The sequence below is a fragment of the Zingiber officinale genome, chromosome 10B (genome assembly GCF_018446385.1).
Source record: "Zingiber officinale cultivar Zhangliang chromosome 10B, Zo_v1.1, whole genome shotgun sequence".
NCBI classification, from domain to species: domain Eukaryota; kingdom Viridiplantae; phylum Streptophyta; class Magnoliopsida; order Zingiberales; family Zingiberaceae; genus Zingiber; species Zingiber officinale.
The window spans coordinates 90,370,781-90,395,314 of record NC_056005.1 but is presented as its reverse complement, the minus strand read 5'-3'; the positions used below and the strand labels follow the sequence as shown (position 1 = coordinate 90,395,314).

The 24,534-nt window shown below is 41.1% G+C and overlaps 1 protein-coding gene across 1 annotated transcript; it reads left to right on the top strand.

Annotated features, from left to right (window-relative positions):
* Nucleotides 1-8,126: 8,126 nt before the first annotated feature.
* On the top strand, nt 8,127-12,238 carry LOC122030053 (probable amino acid permease 7). The gene is made up of 7 exons (XM_042589206.1): nt 8,127-8,296; nt 8,399-8,635; nt 9,100-9,193; nt 9,271-9,467; nt 9,556-9,689; nt 9,770-9,997; nt 11,667-12,238. Exons 1-7 carry the CDS (start codon nt 8,209-8,211, stop codon nt 12,078-12,080), a joined length of 1,392 nt encoding a protein of 463 aa, XP_042445140.1. The 5' UTR covers nt 8,127-8,208; the 3' UTR covers nt 12,081-12,238.
* The last annotated feature ends 12,296 nt before the right edge of the window (nt 12,239-24,534 follow it).

Here is a 24,534-nt window from a genome sequence, read left to right as displayed (position 1 = left end):
ACAAAATACAAGCACAAAGCTTACAATGAATGCAGAAAACCCTAACCCTAGCTTCTCTTCTTGCCTTTGATCCGCCTCTTGACTCGGAGAGCTTCCAAGAACCTTCAAGAACTGGCGATTACGAGCTTTGAGAGTGCTGTGGAGGAGCTAGCGAAGATCTGAGATGAAACCGTGAAGAGATGCCGAAGGAAATGAACACCTGCGGCCTTTATCGACGTCAACGGTCGGATCCCGATCGATTCGAATGTTCCCAATCGATCGGGGAGGCTTTGGATCGATCCACGGATCGATCCAGAGCACCTCTGTGCTCTGGAAAAGCACCTGGATCGATCCACGGATCGATCCAGCGCTTATCGCGCGAAGCAGCCGCGTCCCAATCGATCCACTGATCGATTGGAACATCTGGATCGATCCACGGATCGATCCAGAGGCTCTCTGTTCGCTTAGGAGAAGCCTGGATCGATCCACTGATCGATCCAGCTCCTAGATCAATCCACTGATCGATCCAACACTTGGTTTTTGCCCAAAACCAAGTTCCAAACCTCTCAAACCAACATCCGGTCAACCTTGATCTGTTGGTACATCATGCCTAGCATCTGGTCACTCCTTTGACCTGCTAGGACTTCCCACCAAGTGTCTGGTCAATCCCTTTGACCCACTTAGACTTTTCTATTCATGCCAAGTATCTGGTCACTCCCTTGACCTACTTGGACTTCCATCAGATTTCCTCGTGCCAAGTATCCAGTCAATCCTTTGACCTACTTGGACTTCCCAACACCAGATGTCCGATCATCCTTGATCCATCTGGATTTTCCCTTGCCTGGCTTCACTCACCAGGACTTTCACCTAGCTTCACTCACTAGGGTTTTCCATCTGCCTAGCTTCACTCACTAGGGATTTCACGTGGCTTCACTCACCAGGACTTTCACCTAGCTTCACTCACTAGGGTTTTCCTTCTGCCTGGCTTCACTCACCAGGACTTTCACCTAGCTTCACTCACTAGGGTTTTCCTTCTGCCTGGCTTCACTCACCAGGACTTACACCTAGCTTCACTCACTAGGACTTCCCTGTCAAGTATCCGGTCAGCCTTAACCTACTTGACTCTTCTTCAATCAATTTCTTATTGTCAAACATCTAAACTCAAACCAAGACTCAGCTTGGTCACCCAGGTCAACCTTGACCTGAGGGATGTTGCACCAACAATCTCCCCCTTTTTGATGTTTGACAATACCACAATAACACTTACAATACCACATGTAAGTTAGGCTAATCCTATAGCCTCAATCTTCATGTCACTAGGTAATGAACATATAAATTAAGCTCTTCATTCTCCCCCTACGAGGGCACACTCCCTCTAGGTAATGAAAGCCTAACTTACACCCATTCATAGGTCCTTTTATTCCCCCCCTATTGGCACACATCAACCCATCTTTGGGCACACATCAACCCATGCCCCAATTTTGGGTACACATCAACAAATCCATTTGTTGACAACTCTCCCCCTGAAGAGTTACTCATCATTGTTCACAACATCACTCGTTGTGATCAACACGATAATGAAGGTCCCATACCCTTCATTTATCCTTAACTTCTCCCTCAATGTAGACAAATACCCAACCTTGAGCATTATTTAACCACTTGAGTTCCCACTTGAAATAATGAGGATATCCACTCCCCATTTCAAGTTCAAAAGCTCATACATGAGCATTTTCTTTAAAGAAGGTTAACCACCTTCCAAGGTTCATGAAAAGTAATTTTTCATGTCTTTAAAGAGTCCCTCCCCCTAAAGACATGGTGGTGACTTCTGTCATTGCACCAACAATGACTTGGAATCCCTAAACCTTTAGGAAACCCAAATTTAGAAGTTTTGAGGTTCAAATACTCAAAATTTGAAACAAACCTCAACCTAAACTTCAATGAAGCCTTTGTTAACCAATCCATCCTTGTTTTCAACATGAAAACACCCTTTGTATGTATACAAATGTATTTTAGGGGTTTGGAATGGTTACCTAGACTCAAAGAGGTTCAAAGATGCTGAAATCAAGCCTACTCAGCCAAAATCAGCAACTTGGATCGATTGGAGTTGGGATCCAATCGATTGAACCTTTCTGAATCGATCCACTGATCGATTCAGACTACCTGGATCGATCGGCTGATCGATCCAGTGAGCTTCTGCTCACGGGAGTCTTGCCTTCTGAATCGATCCACGGATCGATTCGGGCACTCCAATCGATCCATGGATCGATCGGAGCTCTGATAGTTGCTGAAATTCCATTTCAGTCAACTTCAGAAACCCCTAGAAAATTCTACAAAAATCCAAAAATCATGAAATTTCGTGTAGACATTATTTAGGGCATACTTAATCATGGAAAAATAGCTTTCTATGAAAATACGTCATATTTTCAAAGATTGACACAAACTTGAAAACTTGCAAAAACTTTAGTGTTTTTCTTCAAGTTTGTGTCTAACTATTCAATGGTGATTACTATCAAAAGATAGCCTTCACCAAGGTTTTCCAAAAACATTTTAAAAACATTTTAAAACCAATATCCCATCATGTTCCTTGGGCATAATGCACATGACTTGTACATTAGCTTTCCCAATGATGGGAAAACACATAACTATGTGTTTTGATGAACCTAAAAACTCAAAAGAATGCACTAAATCAACATCTTGAGCTTTGTTCATCATCCTAACATCTCACTTGTATCTAATATGCACTAATCACATACAAGTCACCTTATAGTCTTTGTGAGATATAGATTTTGGTTTTTGCCCTAATCTAGGGATCATGCATATCTATCTAGGCATTCTAGAGATATTAGACATCCACCTAGGATGTCACTTGTCAATAAGTGTCGTTAAATGTCATTCGTCCTTAATTACAAGGAATTAAACTTAATGCATGATTATGTTATGGCATACATCAAAAGAAAATAATTTTCAAAAGAAAATATCCTATTACTACATGATGTATGAATGTCATGACATGGTATTTTTTTTTTGGATTTTTCATAATAAAACATGAATGCAAAACTAGACATGATGTCATGGCATATGATGGGCAAACAATCATGGCAAGATTTAGCATAAATAAAATATACCTAGATTAACTATCTAAGTATCCTTAAAGTCTTAGCTAAACTTACAACTTAAACCTAGATTGCCCTAAAGTGCTACAAGAGAATGCCAAAGCCTAAATTTGCATTTCTAATTTCCTTGATTTAATGTATGCCAATTGAAAGTAAACATGTCCTCAAATGTTGACATATTCCATTTTTCCTCAAGAGTGATTACATAAATCAAGGCCTGGATTGCCTTAAATTTCCAAGAGAATACCAAAATCCCAACTTGGTATTTCTCAAGGTTTTCCCAATTTGTGCCATTTTAGATTAAAGTCAATTCTTCCACCATTAGGCACATTTTACTCTTTCAAGGAGTAAACAATAGGTCCATTTCATTTTCAAAGGTTAACTAAAACCTTGAAAATGCTCCTTGAGTGTCAATTTCCTCAAAGTTAGGTTAACTACCCTTCTAATCGGAGTTGACACTCTCTAACCCATCTATGGGGTAGAGAAGATGCTCCTAGGAACCCAACACCTATTGGTGCTCCTTGGATGCTCTAGGTACTCACTAGGGATAACTTCCCTAGATACCTTCCTAGTGACCTTGTTGGGCTTCTTAGAAGCCTTGGTCACATTTTCTAGGTCAACTCTAGGGATAACCTCCCTTGTGACCTTGTTTGTGACTTTCTTAGACTTCTTAGAAGTCTTAGTCACATTTATTGCAAAAATACTCTTAGGGATGACTTCCCTAGTATTTTTGGCTTGACCACTAGACCTAGGGTTTGTTCCATAACTATATGGAACTCTATGGTAAGAGGGCACATCCTTCTTAGCCTTTGGTTTGTATCCCAAACCTCTATGGCCATTGGATGGCTTTGTACCCCTAAACCTAGGTTATGCTCATTTTGCCCTAATAGGATATTTTCCATCCTTTTAGGGTCTTTTCCATTTTATCACGTCTTGACCTCAAGACTTGATTTTCTATCACTAAGTCCTTAGTTTTAGATTTTTCATTTGATTCATGAGCATATTTGTTCTTGGGCTTGTATCTAAAATCTTTAGAGTTATTGCCCAAGTGTCTATCTACCTTCCTAACCTTAGGTTTGGTAGTTTTGGCATGTAGGGCCACATGTTTTTCCTTAAAGCCCTCATGCTTTCTATTCTTATGGTAAATTGCATTAAAATGATAAAAGTTAGAACTATCATGCTTTTCACCATAATGTAAGGGGGTAGGCTCAATAAATGTTACCTTCTTCTTTACCTTGGAGGCTCCCCCTTGACGAATGCCTCCTTGAGCCTTGACCATCTTCTTCCCCTTGAGGCATTGACCTCGGTAATGCCCTTTTTGATTGCAAGAGAAGCACACAATGTGCTCCTTGCTCTTCTTTGTTCCGGGGATGGTCTCCTTGGGCTTCGCCTTGCCCTTTTATGCCACTTGGCCCTTCTTCTTGGCCAATTTAGGGCACTTGCTCTTGTAGTGCCCATGTTCTCTATACTCAAAGCATATAATATGATTTTTATTTTTAATTAAAATATTTATACCTTTGCTTGTAGGGGTGGCATCTTTTCCTTTGGATCCGGAGGTAGAAGCTTCCTCTTGATCCGATCTTGATTCTCCTCCATTTGATTTTTCTTGACTCATGGAGGTAGAAGCTTCTTCAATCTCTTCATCTCTTGACCCGGATGTAGAAGCTTCTCCTTCTTCTTGATCCGGTGTCACCAAGGATTGCTCCCCCTCAATCCTAGAGGTGGAGGCTTCATCATCTTGAATATGAAACAAGGAGTATGCTCCCTCCTTGTTCCCTTCGTTGCATTCCCTTGAAGATGAAGCTTCTTCTTGAACTTCTTCTTCAGAGGTTGAGCATCTCTCAACCTCGGAGTCCTCCTCTTGGTCTTGATCCAATGAGTCGCCCTCTTTGGATTCTCCTTGATTTGGTACAGTGGAGGGGATCTCATGAATTCTTGCCAATTTGCTCCAAAGCTCCTTGGCATCTTCAAACTCTCCAATTTGTTTCAAGATGTTGCTTGGCAATAAATTGACCAAAAGCTTGGTCACTTTGTCATTGGCCTCACATCTTTGGATTTGGTCTTTGCTCCACTTGCTCCTTTTGAGTACTTTGCCCTTGGAATTTGTGGGAGCTTCAAAACCTTCCATGAGAGCAAACCATTACTCTATCTCCATCATAAGAAAATTTTTGATTCTTGATTTCCAAGAATCGAAGCTTGTAGATGAATATGGTGGAGCCACCCTTGTGTCAAATCCAAATCCATCTTGGAATTGCATCTTGAAGTTGAGCTTGATAAAATCTTGAACTTGAAGAATTTGCTCCAACTTCTTCACCCCTCTAGATTTTCTTGTTATGCTTGACCCTTCCGGCGATGATTCCGGTGAAGAGCGGCCTTGCTCTGATACCACTTGTTAGGACCAAAAGTAGCTAGAGGGGGGGTGAATAGCTCATCGCGTTCGCTCGGTGCTTGGCGTTGCTCGGCGTTGATTGTTTCTTCAAGAATATGCAGCGGAAAATACAGAAACAAATACAACCACGCTAACACTAGGATTTTACTTGGTATCCACCTCCAAAGGAGGTGACTAATCCAAGGATCCACACCACGCACGCACCCTCCACTATGAAACACTCCTTTTCGGTAACTACCGAGGGCGGAGAAGCCCTACAAGACTCTCGGTACAAGAAGAAGGAAAGGGAAACAAAATACAAGCACAAAGCTTACAATGAATGCAGAAAACCCTAACCCTAGCTTCTCTTCTTGCCTTTGATCCGCCTCTTGACTCGGAGAGCTTCCAAGAACCTTCAAGAACTGGCGATCACGAGCTTTGAGAGTGCTGTGGAGGAGCTGGCGAAGATCTGAGATGAAACCGTGAAGAGATGCCGAAGGAAATGAATGCCTGCGGCCTTTATCGACGTCAACGGTCGGATCCCGATCGATTCGAATGTTCCCAATCGATCGGGGAGGCTTTGGATCGATCCACGGATCGATCCAGAGCGCCTCTGTGCTCTGGAAAAGCGCCTGGATCGATCCACGGATCGATCCAGCGCTTATCGCGCGAAGCAGCCGCGTCCCAATCGATCCACTGATCGATTGGAACATCTGGATCGATCCACGGATCGATCCAGCTCTCTGGATCGATCCACTGATCGATCCAGCTCCTGGATCGATCCACTGATCGATCCAACACTTGGTTTTTGCCCAAAACCAAGTTCCAAGCCTCTCAAACCAACATCCGGTCAACCTTGACCTGTTGGTACATCATGCCTAGCATCTGGTCACTCCTTTGACCTGCTAGGACTTCCCACCAAGTGTCTGGTCAATCCCTTTGACCCACTTAGACTTTTCTATTCATGTCAAGTATCTGGTCACTCCCTTGACCTACTTGGACTTCCATCAGATTTCCTCGTGCCAAGTATCCAGTCAATCCTTTGACCTACTTGGACTTCCCAACACCAGATGTCCGATCATCCTTGATCCATCTGGATTTTCCCTTGCCTGGCTTCACTCACCAGGACTTTCACCTAGCTTCACTCACTAGGGTTTTCCATCTGCCTAGCTTCACTCACTAGGGCTTTCACCTGACTTCACTCACCAGGACTTTCACCTAGCTTCACTCACTAGGGTTTTCCTTCTGCCTGGCTTCACTCACCAGGACTTTCACCTAGCTTCACTCACTAGGGTTTTCCTTCTGCCTGGCTTCACTCACCAGGACTTTCACCTAGCTTCACTCACTAGGACTTCTCTGTCAAGTATCCGGTCAGCCTTGACCTACTTGACTCTTCTTCAATCAATTTCTTATTGTCAAACATCTAAACTCAAACCAAGACTCAGCTTGGTCACCCAGGTCAACCTTGACCTGAGGGATGTTGCACCAACAATAGTGTCTAAACCCCGACCCGGTAAAATCATAACAAAATTCTATTACGAAAAAATCTTAACAAATTTTTTTTTCAATAATATATCTCGCATTGATCTTTATTCAAATATGATTCACCCGTCAATTATTTTACATCTTTCTATGATATGAATAAAAAATAACTCACTTTTAACTTTCTATCAAAAACTTTTATATTGAATGTGATAGCCTAAAACGTGAAAATAAAAAATAAAAATTATGAAGCTTTTCACAAACCTAATATTTTTACATAATTGAATTGGTGTTCTAGTTTCAATATATTACTTTTATAAAAAAAATTAAAATAATTGAGGTGTTTATTTCACTCCATTAATCGTGAAAATAAATGTTTTTGTCGGGATTCATCTATCAAATATCAAATAAAACCATAGCATAATTTAGGTATACTAATTAGTAGCCCTGATGAGTTAACATAATTAATATTTATACGGATAGTTATTTTAATAAGTCTTGGACTCAATTCTCAATTGATATAAAATATTTTATTGAGTGTTTAATTTTGTTCATGTAAAGAATTATTGTACTAAGATAAAGATAAATATGACACGACTAAAAAATAATTTTTACCAAAATTAGATAAAAGTTTGGAGTTACGTTATACAAAACAGCTGGAAGATAGAACACAATAGAGCATTTCGAAATCAAATTATGAATGAGACCTTATTTTGATAAATTGTACATCCTTTTTATGAAAAAAAAGAGAATAATTTGATATACAAAACTCTTATCAATATTATATCACGGAAGAATCGAACCTCTATTATACCGACTTAGCCCCAAAAATTTTTCATCGATTATCAAAATAAATTAGGAAGTAAGTACTTGCATAGACTCACCGTAACTTTATTGTCCCCACTAAAAGAACATCCTTATAGAATTTGATTAATTATTTGGAGGATTTAATCGCTAAATTTGGGGCAAATAAAAGGCCTTTCTTTAATTCAAATAAAGTAGAAACATAATTTATGCCCAATTAAATTGACCTTAAAATTGAAGTCTCATTCAATATTCTAATCTTGGGAAGAAGTTGAAGAAACTGATTGAAAGACTAATTTAACATATCTTACAGATGAGACAGAATGACAGTGCTGTTTATCGACAACACCTCCAATCAGAATATAATACGATCAACTTGTTCACAATTATTGTTACAATAGTACAACAACGACAACCAGCATTTCCTGCAGCACCTGATTCAGCTTCTTCCCACCACGCGCCATGGCCGGAGAGGCAGAGGAAGACAGCGCCGGCCCTCTGCTCCTCAAGCCCCAGAAAAAGCCAGATCAGGAGCATGACAAGAGAACAGGTGGAGTTTCCTTTGCCCCATTTAATTTCCTTTTGGATCAAGTTTGTTTGTTTGTTTGTTGTGGCCTGACTTGTTTTGAGCTGGCCGATTTTTCCGGCGAAGGGACGCTCTGGACGGCCGTGGCTCACATAATAACCGGAGTCATCGGAGCCGGCGTTCTGTCCCTGGCATGGAGCATTGCTCAGCTCGGCTGGGTCGCAGGCCCCCTCGCCATGCTGCTCTTTGCGGCGATCACTCTCGTCCAGTCGTCCCTGCTCGCCGACTGCTACAGATCGCCGGACCCCGAGCACGGAGACGTCAGGAATCACCACTACATGGACGCCGTCCGCCATTTCTTGGGTATCCCTTTCTCTTCTTCTTAATTCCTTCTTAAAATTTTCTTTTCTTTTCTGTTTAGAAAATAATTATGGAATCAAAATCAGTTCTTGGAATTCGACTCTCAAGAAGAATTTTATCTTCCGATCTTTAGTCTTTCGCGTGAAGTGATTTTATTCGCAGGAAATGTGACGATCGAAAGCAACTACCATGTGCATTTAATAACTACAAGTTACATCACCATTTGTATTTTTAAATAATTAATTAAATTTTGATTCATTTGCCGGTTCTTACCTTTTCTTTTTCTCTCCGTCAAGTCATTTTCACAGCCACCGTCTCCTCCTTTTTCTGGTTCATATCCTAATCCTAATTTTTGTCCTCCCAAAGAACCAATTGCGATAAGACAAAATTCCTCCGTGATTTATGTATCTGTATTTGACAAAGTTCCTATCCTACTTTCTCTGTTAAGAAAAACAAATCAATCGCAGGAGAAAAAAGTTTCTGGATCTGCGGATCCATTCAGCAACTGAGCTTATTTGGATCAGCACTAGCCTACACCATCACTTCTGCCAGCAGCATGAGGTGATGGATCGGTCGATCGAATTTCCAGTTCTTGTGTTCTTCAGAGGACTGATGCTCATATCTATTTAACTGAGCAGGGCCATCCAGAGATCTCACTGTGACAACGGAGGAGGAGACAGCTCCTCTAATTACATGCTCCTGTTTGGAGTTATTCAGATAGTTTTCTCCCAAATTCCAGACTTCCATGAAATGGCATGGCTCTCTGCTCTCGCGGCCATCATGTCCTTCTCCTACTCCACCATTGCTTTTGGGCTAGGCCTTGCCAAAGTGATCGGTAGTGGTTTCCTTCAGTGCATCATCACTAACTAATCCATGAACAAAGTAGAATCATTAATTATATTACAGTCAACTTTGGGTTACAGGAAATGGAACCATTAAAGGAGGCATCGGAGGTGTCCCCATGGCTTCCACTTCCCAAAAGGTTTGGCGCATTTCGCAAGCATTTGGGGACGTCGCCTATGCCTATCCATACTCGGTCATTCTCCTCGACATCGAGGTGAGGGGACCATGAGTTCCTAGCTATAGGCTATAGCTACTTTGTTTTGTGGAATTCTGACCTTGATCGTCGAATTGAAGGATACTCTGAAGTCGCCGCCGCCGGAGAATCAGACGATGAAGAGAGCAAACGCCATGTCCATTTACATCACCACGTTCTTCTACCTTTGCTGCGGGTGCTTCGGCTATGCTGCCTTTGGTGATGAAGCTCCGGGGAACCTCTTGACAGGGTTTGGCCTACAGGAAACACATTGGCTCATTGGCTTTGCCAATGCTTGCATTGTGATTCACTTAGTGGGAGGCTATCAGGTGAGTACAAATTGTTATGTTCTCTTATTTTTGAATTTTTAGGATGATGGAATGTCAATACAATTAGACGTCCTAATTATATATTTTATATTGAAAATATCTTTGTTATAGTACCTACAACTACACCAAAGTGTAATAGCTAATACAATATTATTGTAATAGCTATTATAATTGTATAGCGGTTATTAGTAATTGTTATCAGTGTATAGTAATTATTTAAAGTGATTTTATCTAATTTAAAATATCAAGTTAGTAAAAATAATATTTTGATATAATAGTATTTATGTTTAAAGTTTTAGGATTTAAAACTTTAGGTATGGAGGAAGGTAAATACAAGTACATAGCTGAAAGCGCATGATCAGGATGATAACTCTAGGTATGACACCCCGAGAATCAAATTCTCAATCTCTCAACTATAAAACTATGCGTCCCCAGCTGTGCTACACCCTAGAAATTAAAGTTTTAGGATTTAAGATTGAGGGTGTAGAGTTTAATTACAACTGTATAATAAATATCTAAGTAAATGTTACAACTATTTTAAAAGCATTTCAATCAATTTAAAGTAATTTTTATGAAATTTAAGTAATTTTAATAAAGTTGGTAAAGAAAATTTTAGTGAATAGTTTATATATTAATTTTGATTAAAATAGTCAACAATGAAAAAAAGGGATATTTTTGATATAAAATATATGGTTAGACAACCTTTTAATGTTTTTTTTTAAAACTAAGGATCTCTATTTAAGGATTCATTAAATATGGGATGACCTTTGCTTTTTACCTAATAAAATTATTGCTTTTTACCTAATAAAATTAGGGATACATGTCAACTAGGGGAGAGCATGTCCTTTTTGGGTCTGCTCCATAATTACGGTTAGATTTTAGCTGATTGTGATCCTTTTCTAGGTTTACATTCTATCCAAGTTATAGTTTAGGAGCAAGCGGTCGAAAGTTGGTCGGAGATTGCCCTACGGCCGCACATAGGCAACCCCTAACAAGGCACCCAACAACTCGACCACCCGCCCATAGCTAGCGGTCTCCGGTCGCATGTCCCGACCCAAACTACAACATAAATGAGAATATGAACCCAGGGATGGATCACAGTAGTTACGTCCAAATTCCAGTCGAAATCTAACTGCAATTATGGAGCAAACTAGGAGAGGACAATGAAAAAATAGACTAGAAGATCTAGACTCGAACTAGAGACCTCAACCTTAGGGGTGTCAATTCGGATGAGTTCGATGAATTTGGATCGAGTCAAAGCAAGGATATTCTAAAAAACATTCAACTCAAACCTAAATACAATCCGAAAATCCTAAATCCAAACCTTAATAATCCTACCGACTAGATTAAAAAAAAGATTTTTTTTCCTATTTTTTCTATTATTTTATTTTATTTTATCATAATACTTCATAATGATCATTACCTTATGCTACTATATCCATAAAACACCATAATTTTTAAAATAAAATTTAATTTAAAAAAAATCCTAAATCTTAAATTTAAGTTAATCCGAATCCATCCAAATCCAATCCATCAGAAATTAGAATTAGAAATAAGAAGTAAGAAATCTCTATCTATACAAAATAAAATTTATATTAAACTTTAATGCTCCCAAATGGATTAACAAAAAAAAAACGCATCTGATGACTGAAGTTTGTGAATCCTTTAGGTCTACAGCCAGCCCGTGTTCTCCTTCGCTGACGAATGGGCTGCAGGGAAGTTCCCCAACAGTGCCTTTGTGAACGAGTTCTACAAGCTTCGACTGCCATCATTCCTACCATCCTTCAGGCTGAATCTGTTCAGATTGTGTTTCAGGACAGCATACGTTGCAGCTGCCACAGGGCTCGCCATGTTCTTCCCTTACTTCAACCAGGTGCTGGGAGTCTTGGGGGCCTCCTTCTTCTGGCCTATCGCCATCTACTTCCCTGTGGAGATGTACTTCGTGCAGAGAAGGATAACGAGTTGGAGCAGAGACTGGCTGCTGCTTCAGGGTTTCAGCACCTTTTGCTTGCTGCTCAGCATATTTGCCTTCGTAGGATCAGTGGAAGGACTTATAACTGAAAAACTAAACCTAAAATCCTAAATAAGCGAATTAGGAGGAACACTTAGCTTGAATGTACATAAAGATATAATTGTGTAATCGTAGCCATACTTTTTGTCTATTCTTCAAACTCGTGGTACATATAACTCGATGTTTGACAAGTATAAGATAGTAATTATGAGTTACCTTTGCTTATGGAAGTCGATTGGAATAAATGCAAACGCATGAATTGCATTAATGAATACTTTTTGGTGTTAGCAAGTGGAGCAAAGAATTTATTTTTTTTTTATGAGAGTGGCTTGGAGTATTTTATCAGTAATCTTTTAACTTATTTAATACAAATTTATTTATTAATACAATTATTAAATATTTATCCAATAGTTTTAACCAATTAGTCGGTGAATCTAAGTATACAGATGCAACCAAGAATCCAATTAGTTTAAGGGTGACAGACGTATTACAGTAGAAATCTCTTAATCAACTTGATGGTCGACTATAAATTGATTTTGTGATTTATCTTCTTTCATATAATCTGAAGATAGACTATAAAGAATGTTTAGAATAAACACAATCATCTTTTACTATAATAAATACGACCCAAGAAGTTATTAAAGTTTACTCTTCCTTTTAAACTATCTATTCACCTCTTAGAACATCCACACCATTTTTCTTATCTAAAATATATAATTTAGTGTAAAAAAGTTTATTAAATTTGGATATCTATTTTTTATCTCATAATATATCAGTTTCCTATTTTTCTCTCTCTCTTCTATAATGTTTAGGGAATAAATTTCATTCCCTAAATTTAAAGAATTATTGTTCAAAATGCTAAATTTAGAGTATCTGCATCAGCTACCCTATCTATAGATTTTACTCTAAATTTGAATAGGGTAATTAAAAAACCTTTGCATCCTACACTATTTATTTTCTAAATTTAGATTTGATAAATAGTGATTTTCTAAATTTAGAGAATGAAACCTCTATCCTAAAAGTAAAATAATATTTCTTTTCAATTTCTCTTATTCCACTCATTTTTTTTCAATCTTTCTCCTCCCACTCATTCTATAAATATAATAATAAAAAAAATAAAAAAAAAGAATAAAAAAATAAAAAAATTAAGATAATAGAAATTTTAGGGTAGTTGATGAAGTGTGTAGTGAAAAGTGATTCTCTAAATTTAATAAAATGAATTATTTATCTTAAATTTTAGATACAATGATAGGAAATTTGATGTGGATACTTTTAGGGAATGAATATGGTAGTTGATATAAAAAATTTCTAGTTATTTTATTTAAAAACTTAGTGTAAAATTTTCGAATAAGATAACTAATATAAATGCTTACACTCATGGATAGTAAAACTTTGATGGGTTTCTAGATTGTATTTGTATGTTCAAAATCAATGTTTTTGTAAAAATAAAATAATTTGAACAAAAAATGGTATATTGGCATTTTAAAATCACTTGCATATTTTAAAAGCATAGTTAAAAAACTACAAATACTTATATTTTACAACTCTGAACCATATAGACAGGTCAATATTTTAAGACTTTTATTATTATTATTATTTTAGTAATTTACATATTTATTTTTTTGAACCAACTAATTTTAAAGATGATTAATTCAGTTGGATAAAAATTTTTCATCGATGATTAAGATAAATTAAAAAATACTCACGGAGACCCATCTAAGCGACTAATATTTTTAGATTTATCGTTCCATTAGAAAATCCCTACAGTGCGCTACAGTTTATATTCGATCCTTAGATGCTTATTTAAACACTTGAAAAGTCTAACCTCTAGAACATTACCCGGGGCTTGACTTTATTAATTAGAAAAAAAGGTGATGACTGTCACATAGATGGTCTAGTATCTTCGTAGGGCCATAATTTCCATGAGGCTAGAGAGGCAATCGTCTCAGGGCCCGACTAAATGAAGGATCCATTTTTTTTAATTATACCTAAAACAAAATGAGAGACATGGACCCTAAATGACCGCTAAACCTATTCTTACAGCTTCGAGGCACGCACCAATGCATGACTCTTCTTTGAATGCAATTTCTTCTCCGATGTTGCTCTTCTTTGCATGTGATATATTGTCTAGCATTCTTTTCTACCAATGCATGAATTCACTGAATAATAGGTAATTCTAATCTTCTTTGACCATCTCTTCATTTTGCAATACGCGATACCAATTGTATTCTAATCATGCAACAACGATCGTTTGTGAGACCTAAGCGCGTCGATTCTCGTAGTGGCTATCTCACGCAACATGGGTGGGTGGTTAGCCTTTGCTCATGTGACCTAGTTGCGCAACGCGGTAGCTGTCGCATGCTACCCCAATCGCTTTGCATGGTGGTTACTGCATGGTGGTTACTGCTTGTCGCTTTGCTACTACCTGCCGCCACCACATTGGTCTCAGTGTTGCAGAATACACTAAATGAGTTATCAATATTATAGATTGAGAAACAAATAGTCTGACAATTGAACTATTCAGATTTTATAAATATTTTTACTTTTTAAATAACTAGCCAAGTAGTATTTATAATAATATATTATTTTTAGTTTATTTATGTATTTAGTATATGATCCTGTCCGAGAGTTGAGTCGATGGATGTTGGGGGAGTGGCGCTCTCTACTGACTCCGCGTAGACTCTGAGCTGACGTGGACTCCGGTGAACCTGCAGCAAAATCGAACCGGGAGGGGGATCCCGGCGACGACCCTGCGATGCTCAAGTCAGGCGAGAAGAAATCGAGACAGAGTAACGAGGCCAAGAGCTACAGTAGATGAGAATGCATACCTCCGTCGAAGGTTGGGGGCCCTTATATAGGGATCCCAGGAGGCACGTGCACACTCTTCGAGGCATGTACACTCCTCAAAACATACTTAGAAATGGTTGTGTCAGAAAAGTGCGCCTGACGCCATACCTCAACCGTCCAAGCATATCTCTGACATGACAGTGGAAACTTCCACTGTACGATTCTCTGTCCGGTCTGGCCGCCAACTATGCTGTTCGTCGGTGACACATGTCTCGAGAAGGATATCACCGGCTGTCCCCTTCGTCCTCTTCTGCTCCTTTTGTCTGTTACTAGCTTGACCGGGAGATATGCAGGTGTTGGTTAGTCCTAGAAAAACGTACTGGTTCCACTGTACAAAATTTTTTTGTACAAGTGTCGAACCTTTCCTTAAATAACCTATTATGTTCTTTAGAATTTAAATTAGGAATCGCATACGGAACTTAACATCATTGATTTCAAATTTAACTTATCTGTTTTTAATGGTTTAGATTTGAATCGCAAGCGGAACTTAACACTATTGATTCAAATCCACCTATGTTATTAATTCAATTAAATATTAATTTCCAAAATTGGCTTTCAGGACTGCATGGCGAGGCACATGGCCTTCTTGGATATAGGAGCAATCACCACCGCCTAAACAAAGCCTTTTAAGGAAAGCTAATATTTAATTTCTTTAAATAACTCTAGGTTAACCAAAAAGAACAATCGAATCATAAATTCGAAAAAGAAGAAAACACAAACTCGAAAAACTAATTCGAAAAACTAGATCTAATGCCTCTTGTGTTTGGAATTCTTACAAAAAGAAATAACTAGCATGATGCGGAAAATAATTACTAATTATATCTTCGCTTTGTAAACTAATGACCTCGAGATCTTCTGCCGTATTCCTCGCCTCGTCTTGGACGTCATGTGGGCGACGATCCTCCAAGATGAACACCACCCAAAAGCTTTCTTCCTCTTCCTCTAAAATCCGACCACCACCACCACCAAGGAGAAGAGAGCAAAGGGAAAGGGAGAAGAGAGAGGGTCGACCACCAAGAGATCTCCAAGCAAGAGAATACACTTCTTTTATAATACTTGCCCAAGGCAAATAAGGGAAGAATTTTTACAAAAATTAAAATCTTCCTCTAGTTTTTCCTTTTTCCTTTTTATTTTCCTTTTCTTTCCTCTTGATTGAATCAATCACCAAAAATTAATTTGATGATTTTATTTTTTTATAATATGGCCGGCCGTGGTCGACCCCCATAAGAGGAAAGGAATATTATTTTTTATAAAATTTTACAAGAAGAAAAACTCTTATAAAATTTTACAAGCTCTCTTTCTTAAAGTAGGAGTTAAAAAAAGAAAGTTCTAAAAATTAAAATTATGTTTTAAAATTTAAAACTTCTCTTATAAAATTTTCTTTTTTAACATGATGATAGAAAATTTAAATTTTAAAACTTATCTTCTTTTTTTCTTAAACGAGGATGGTTAAAAAAGGAAAGTTTTAAAACTTTTAAAACTCTCTATTAAAACATGTGACTTAATTCAAATAAGGAAGGTTTTAAAAATTAAAATCTCTCTTTTAAAACTTATAGTTTTCTACAAAGAGAAGATTTTAAAAATTTAAAACAACCCTCCTTGTTTGAATTATTGTGGTCGGCCCCTACTAGCTTGGTCACCAAGCAATAGAGCGGACCCCTATAGAAGAGGATGTGACCGGCCCTTGCTTGGTCACCAAGCATTGGACCGACCCCCTTCTTGGACACCAAGATGAGGTTATATTTGGATGAACTTGAGGCTATAATGAGGCTACGACAGGGACCTAGAGGAGAAATTGGTTTTGGCCTTTCGATGAGCTTGAGTATCCCATGTTCGCCCCGAACACACAACTCAAGTTCATCGATAATAACTCATTCCACTAGAGAGTTATTATCACACTACCGCACCAATCCCAAATTACATTATGGGCTCATTCTTATCATGAGTGTGTTAGTCTCCCTATGTTTAAGATAATGAATGCCCACTAATTAAGTAAGTTACTGACAACTCACTTAATTAATATCTAGCTCCAAGAGTAGTACCACTCAACTTCATTGTCATGTCGGACTAAGTCCACCTGCAGGGTTTAACATGGCAATCCTTATGAGCTCCTCTTGGGGACATTCTCAACCTAGATAACTAGGACATAGATTCCTTCTATAATCAACAACACACACTATAAGTAATATCATTCCCAACTTATCGGGCATATTGATTTATCGAGCTAAACCTCACCCTTTGATAAGTCAAATAAATAAATATTAAATATATGTGCTTGTTATTATATTAGGATTAAGAGCACACACTTCCATAATAACTAAGGTCTAGTTCTTTTATTAAGTCAATACAAAAAAAACTTACCTAAATGGTCTTACTCAATACACTTAGAGTGTACTAGTGTAATTTATTAATCAAGATAAACTAATACTTAATTACACTATGACTATTCCGATGGTTTGTTCCTTTCCATCTTAGTCGTGAGCAATTGTTTATAATTTATAAAGAACCGACAACATGATCTTCTGAATGTGACACCACACACCATGTTATCTACTTATATAAATTAATTGAACAATTACATTTAACAAATAAATATAAATATTGACCAATGTGATTCTTTTATTTCAAAAATAAATGTTTACAAAAGCTAGACTTTTAGTATACACTCCAACAGCAGGGACCCACTGCCGTATGGGAGGGGACGTGTATTAGTCTGAGCGGGAAGGTCGCTCGGCCACATACTCGGACGGGAGTGTCTTCGTTGATTCGCAACTCGTCCGAGCAAACAGGTCGTCCAGCGCCTCGAATTTCCTAGGCGGACTCATGAGCGTCGGAAACCCAGCCCGCGACCGAGCTGTTTCTGCACCGCATCGGGTGCGGTCGTGGCCGATTAGCCAGGTGGCCTTCCGATCGGCCACACCTTTAGGTTGACTATCTTGACTTTGAGCTCCACGTGTCATTGACTGCTATCCCGCACGGGACTCCACTCTTACTACCGGATCACGTGCCTTCCCCTCAAGTCTAGTCGAAGGAGGCTGAAAGTCCGACTGACTGGATTGCTAGTTTGGTGGTGTATCGGTCGTTCGGCTACCGAAGTGAGTGCTTCTCCGTTCGGGCACTGTGGGGGCTCCATGCAGCCGCCCGACGACCTACCTACTAGGACTTCGGCAGTTTTGCTTGGCGCTGATTGCATTGCTGATCCGAGGACGATTAATGCTGACATCTACCGGATCTCCTCAAAATTCGTGCCAATCCTTGCCATTAAGGTTGAGCACGTGCCCACACCCAAGTAATGACGTTCATTAAATGTCGTCCCCTAACTTGCCGCCACATGGCGCCACCGCCGTCATCGTACGGCGAGGGCGTCAGCTCCGATGGGACAGGCGGCAGTTTAAATTCGACGGTCAGATGCCAACTTTGTTTCTGATGACCTGGATCGGACGACTAAGGTTGACCGATCCCCAGGTTTATAAAGCACCGGCACCGACTCTTATTCCATCGTCCCTGCCTTCGCGTGCTTCTTCGACTTCCCTGGCCTCAGTGCTCTAGCGATCTTTTACCTCCCTCTAGGTTCCTTTGTAAGTTTTCTGACCCTCTCTTGTGTTCGTGTTTACTTCCCTTTGTTTTCCTCGGCGTCTCCTCTATCGTTGCTCTTTCTGTCAACCTTTTCGACGAACCTTTTGTGTTTTCATTCTCTGATTATGGCCAGTTCGTCAGCCCCCTCTTCCGGCCTTTGGTATCAAACCATGGAGAGTCGGTTTGATTCGGGGGATGCCTTTAAACTGATCAATGTATATGACATCCTTGCTGACCACAAACTCACTCTGGCCGAGTCATCCGACCGGCCTCACGACCCGCTGGCCGACACTGTTACCTTCTTCCGCAACCAATTCGTAGGTGGCCTTAGGTTTCCAATCCACCCATTCATCATAGAAGTTTGCAACTACTTTCGTATTCCGCTTGGCCAGCTCGTGCCCAACTCCTTTAAGCTGCTATGCGGCGTAGTTGTGCTCTTCCGAGTGCATAACATTCCCCTTAAGTCTCAAATTTTTCATTATTTTTACTATCCCAAGCAGTCCAAGCTGGGCACCTTCTTGTTTCAAGCTCGGATCAGCTTAGTTTTCTTTGATAAAATGTCTACCTCCAACAAGCATTGGAAGGATCATTTCTTCTTTTTGAGTTTTCCCGAGCCGCCACCCTTCCGAACCCAATGGCAAACTTCGTTGCCGACTCCCCCCGACCTGAAAAGGTACAGGACCGAGCCCGCTTTTCTACACACGGCTAACCTGCTGGCCGGGCTGAAGCTGGACATCCATAAGCTGCTGCCCGAAGGGATGATGTATCTATTCAGTTTAAGCCCGATCCGAACGCGACTTCGGAACGGTCCTGGTAAGAAATAACTTTCTCTCCTTTTCTTTGAGTCTAATTGATTTCTTTTCTCTTTCTTGCAGCCGAGACCATGATGAAATCGGTGGTGTTCGGCATGCTGAAACGCAAGGCCGCCTAGATAGAGGCGGCTGCAGCGCAGGAGGCGGAGAGACTGGGCATCCACTCGATCGGCTCGCATGAAGGCGAGAGTGAAGAGGTGTAGACGGCGGGCGATGCGTCTGCCGCTTGGACGGTCGCTACTGATGCAGCCGAGGAGACCGCTCCATCGACTACGCAACCAGCCACTCAGCCCGAGGAAGCCGAGTCTACTAATGACGAACTCCCGTTGGTTGGACGCAAACGCCGCCGAACGATCACACCCACTCGCTCGGCCACCTCAGCTGTTCATGTGTCCGAGCAAATGGACGATCCTCCTCCATTGGCTCCAGCGACTGTGGAAGCACTGTCTTCTGACCGGACCCTATCTCAAGGAGATTGGCCTTCCGACCCCGTCGTTGCTCGACCTCTCAGCTCGCTCCCTCCGGCTCCAAGGGTAATCAAGCGATCTCTTATTCGCTCTGAGCCAGTCGGACAATCTTCTGCCCCTTCCGCGTCCACTCAGTCTACTCCGGGCCGGCGCAGGACTATCAAACCCTTGTTCCACCTACCGACAGAGGAATATATGCAGGCGGTCGAATAACCGACGAGCCCCGAACACTTAATAACCATCCAGGGACCCCTTGCAAAAGTCTGGGAGGATGGCCGAGCACGCATGGGTGTGATGCCCCTTGGGTTGCTCGGCAATAGCTATTTGCAACAAACCACCGGAGTAACTTTTATTGCAAGCCTTCGTTTCTTCTCCTCTGTTCGGTACTAACTATTTTTCTTTTGACCGGGTTGCAGCATTGGGTGGAAAGTATAACGGTATGCCACCGCTTGGCTTTCCTTGAAGAGGAGTTCAAAAAGCTCAAGGTTTCTGGTGGGGCTCCCCTTCAAGGCCCTTCTTACGCCAAGCTGAAGGCCGACCTGGATAAGACTAATAAACTACTAGAGGTCAAGCGACACAAATCTTCGGGCTTGCAAACTATGGTGGACCAGCTCGAGACCCAAGTCAAAACATACGACAAAAAGATCACTTTGGCCACCAACAGGAAGAATCAGGCCATAACCGACCTGGAGACGAAGAATGCTGAGGCCCGGGCGCTTGAGCTGAAAGTCAATGAGTTGACCGACCTGCTCACTGCCGAGAAGAATGGCCGTTTGGCGGAGGTGGCCACTCTTCAGAGTGATCTGAAGACCTTTCAAGACGCACTGGAGGCCTCCCGAGCCGCCTTCAAAGAATATCAGGAGGTTGAACCTGGTCAAGTCACGGTCATGCAGCAGAATTATATCTGCTCGGAGAAATTTGTTGAAAAAGCTTGCGCTCGGCTCGTCCATGCGTTCGAGTTTGTTGGGAATTTCGGGCCGCAAAAATCACTTTTTTGCGTTGCGGAAACCCCGATTCCCATGCCACCAGATCCGTGCAAAGTAAAATAAAACAAAATTTTACGTGTATGAGTTTCTTACCTCTAGATCTACACTAGAACTACATGGTTGAGAGATTTTACCCTTGATGCGATGCCCTTCGCAATCCCGCTCATCCAAAGGTTCGTCGGATCTCAAGATCGTCAAGTGTACGATCCTCTATGCGTATCCACACGAACAAACTAGGTGGAGAAGACCAAACAAAGGTGTGCTAGCACCTTAGGTTGTTCGGCCAAGGAGGAGGAGAGGGAGAGAAGAATGAGAGGAAGAAGGAGGAATGAATGTCTTGAAAATGAAAATTCAACTCAATTCCTCACCATAAGTTGCCGACCACATCTTGGAGTTGTAACCTCCATTCTCATTTAATGTGGCCATTAAAGAGGAGATTTGTAACCTCCATGAGGTGGCACACACATGTGATAAACATGATGATGTGACATATCATCATTAGGCCACTTAATGCCAACTCACAAATGAGGTGGCAAATAGTCAAGTCAAACTTGACTTTTCATCTTCCTCTCAAGTCAAGTCAAACTTAACATTATAACTCCCATGGTTGATCAAATCCAACCATTTGATTCAAGCCAATTTAATATAATGAATCTAATTCATTTAATTAAATTGATTCAATGAGTCATAATCTAAATTAGACTCGTTGAACACATGAATCAAATTGAGTCCAACTCAATTAGTACAATTAGGATTACTCTTAATCCAATTTGGTTCATCACATGAACCTAATCCTCTTGGTTCATCATATGAACCTAATCTCCATCTAATTGTCCTTTGTGTGTGACCCTATAGGTTCTTGTAACATTGGCAATGCTTCTAAACCCATTTAGAAGCATAAGTAATGAGCGGTATCTAGCAACACATCATTACTACCCAAGTTACAAGAATGTTGAGATCCAACATCACCTTGTGACAACTAATTGTGACTCCTCACAATATATGACATTGTCCTTCTATCATAGACATCTAGATTTATCAATGTGAGGCATAGACCGTGTCATCCTCTAATCAATCTAAATCTTGAACTTCAAGTAGACTTATTCAATCAAATGAGCTCAATATCTCATATTGACTCATTTGGGCATGGCCATGCACTTCGTGGTCTCACTCTATCAAGAATATCGATGTCGCTCCCGTCATATAGGAGGGATAGATCCCATCTACATCACTCACATCCCTCTGCATAATTCATTACATACCCAGTAATCGCCTTTATAGTCCACCCAGTTACGGGTGACATTTGACGAAGCCAAAGTACGTAACTCCTTATATATGGATGCATGGTGACTTCAGGTCCAAGGACTAGTAGTCATACTAATAGCCACATGAGAAAGTATATGACACTTATATAACGATCCATGATACTTTCTCATGGTGGGTCATTCAGTATACATTCTCCAATGCATACTCATGTGTCAACTTGATATCTCTATATTCATGACTTGTGAGATCAAGTCATCGAGTTGACCTACATACTAGTCTTATTGCATTAACATTGTCCCTGAATGTTAATACTCGACTAGGAATGATTAAGAGTAGTGTTCCTTATATCATTTCACTATCGATTCAACCAATCGATTGATATAGGTAAGAACCTTCTACTCAAGGATGTTATTATACTTAGTTTATTTGACACCAATACAAGTAAGCATAATAACCAAAAAACCAAATGTCTTTATATATAAGAATATGATATAATGAGTCCATCAACAATCATTAAATGATTGGCTCTAGGGTTTTAACTAACAGAGTTGGTCATCTCCGCCACGGCTGACTATCTGAAGAAAAAAGGCCGGCTTCCTGAAGATTTCACTATTCCCGTTCGCGATCATGCTGATCTTCTGACCATAATTTCGGACAAGATTTTTAATTATTTAGAGTGAAGTCGTGGATATGTATTGGCCGTTTGGCCTATTTCACTTTGTGTACCCGCCGTTCGACTAATTTTGATCAATGAACCTTCTTTGGCCTTTCCTTGGCTGCTCGTCCAACTGCCGTGTGTGAGCGAGCTATCTGACTCGTGCGAATCTTTGCCTCCCGATCTTCGAGCTACCGCTCGGTAGTCGAGTACAAGACCATCACTCTTCCGTAAGTTCCATTAGGATTACACGATGCCAATGATAAACCCTATGGTTGCCGCTCGGCGGTCTACGAGCCGGGGATTTACAGTCGTCGGTTCGACTCTGGAGTTTAACGTCGCAGCTCAACGATCTTCATGCCGGGGGATTTATAGTCGCCCGTTCGACATTAGAGTTTAACGTCGCCGCTCGACGGTCTTCAGACCGGAGGGTTTATAGTCGCCGGTTAGACTCTATAGTTTAACGTCGCCGTTCGACGGTCTTCAGGTTGGGGTTTATAGTCACCAGTTCGACTCTAGAGTTTAACGTCGTCGCTCGACGGTCTTCAGGTCGGGGGGTTTATAGTCGCCAGTTCGACTCTAGAGTTTAACGTCGCCGCTCGACGGTTTTCAGGCCGGGGGGTTTATAGTCGCCGGTTCGACTCTAGAGTTTAACGTCGCCGCTCGACGGTTTTCAGGTCGGGGGGTTTATAGTCGCCGGTTCGACTCTAGAGTTTAACATCGCCGCTCGACGGTCTTCAGACCGGGGGGTTTATAGTCGCCGGTTCGACTCTAGAGTTTAATGTCGCCGCTCGACGGTCTTCATGGAGCTTAGCCATTCGGTGTTTTTTTTTTCTTTTTGATATCATTCTTGCATTCAAAGGGATCGAGGAACGGAAAGTACATATAACGAATTACATGGTCACACCTTTCATCCGACTCGGTACGGTTGGAGATGTTTAGCGCTCCATGGTCATTCTAGCCGCCGTCCATCTTCATCTTCGAGGTAATAGGCGCCCGATCGGAGCTTCTTGATGACCTTGAAAGGCCCAGCCCAGGGTGCCTCCAGCTTGCTCACATCTCCGACTGGCTTCACCTTCTTCCATACAAAGTTGCCAACTTGGAATGCCCTTGGAATCACTCGCCTGTTGTAATTCTGCTTCATTCTTTGCCGGTACGCCATTAGCCGGACGGCTGCTTTGGCTCGCACCTTGTCTACTATGTCTAGCTCTAGCTGTCTCCGCTCGGCGTTACTCACGTCGTACTGTTGTACCCGATCGGATTCTACTCCGACCTCCACGGGAACGACAACCTCCCCCGTATACCAAGTGGAAAGGCGTGACCCCCGTTCCCTCCTTAGGGGTAGTGTGAATCACCCATAACACGCCCGGAAGCTCATCTACCCAGCTGCCACCGATATGGTCGAGCCGAACTCGAAGAATCCGCAGGATCTCCCGATTGGCGACCTTAGCTTGCCCGTTGCTCTGCGAATAAGCCACGGAGGTGAAGTGTTGCTTAATGCCATACCCCTCGCACCATTCTCGGAGCTGCTGTCCGACGAATTGTCGCCCATTGTCGGACACGAGTCGTCGTGGAATGCCGAATCGACATATTATATGCTGCCAGATGAACTTCTTGACCATCTGCTTGGTTATTTTCGCGAGCGGCTCGACTTCCACCCACTTTGAGAAATAGTCTACCGCTACTGTTGACTCCGCGTAGACTCTGAGCTGACGTGGACTCCGGTGAACTGCAGCAAAACCGAGCCAGGAGGGGGATCCCGGCGACGTCCCTGCGACGCTCAAGTCAGGCGAGAAGAAATCGAGACAGAGTAATGAGGCCAAGAGCTACAGTAGATGAGAATGCATACCTCCGTCTAAGGTTGGGGGCCCTTATATAGGACTCTCAGGAGGCGTGTGCACACTCTTCGAGGCGTGC

What these genes read in the sequence shown, in the direction of transcription:
- LOC122030053 (XM_042589206.1), top strand. Translation starts at nt 8,209, where the DNA reads ATGGCCGGAGAGGCAGAGGAAGACAGCGCCGGCCCTCTGCTCCTCAAG. An exon ending in CGCCGTCCGCCATTTCTTGG is followed by an intron (nt 8,636 to 9,099) that starts GTATCCCTTTCT and finishes AATCAATCGCAG; the next exon opens with GAGAAAAAAGTTTCTGGATC. An exon ending in ACTTAGTGGGAGGCTATCAG is followed by an intron (nt 9,998 to 11,666) that starts GTGAGTACAAAT and finishes TGAATCCTTTAG; the next exon opens with GTCTACAGCCAGCCCGTGTT.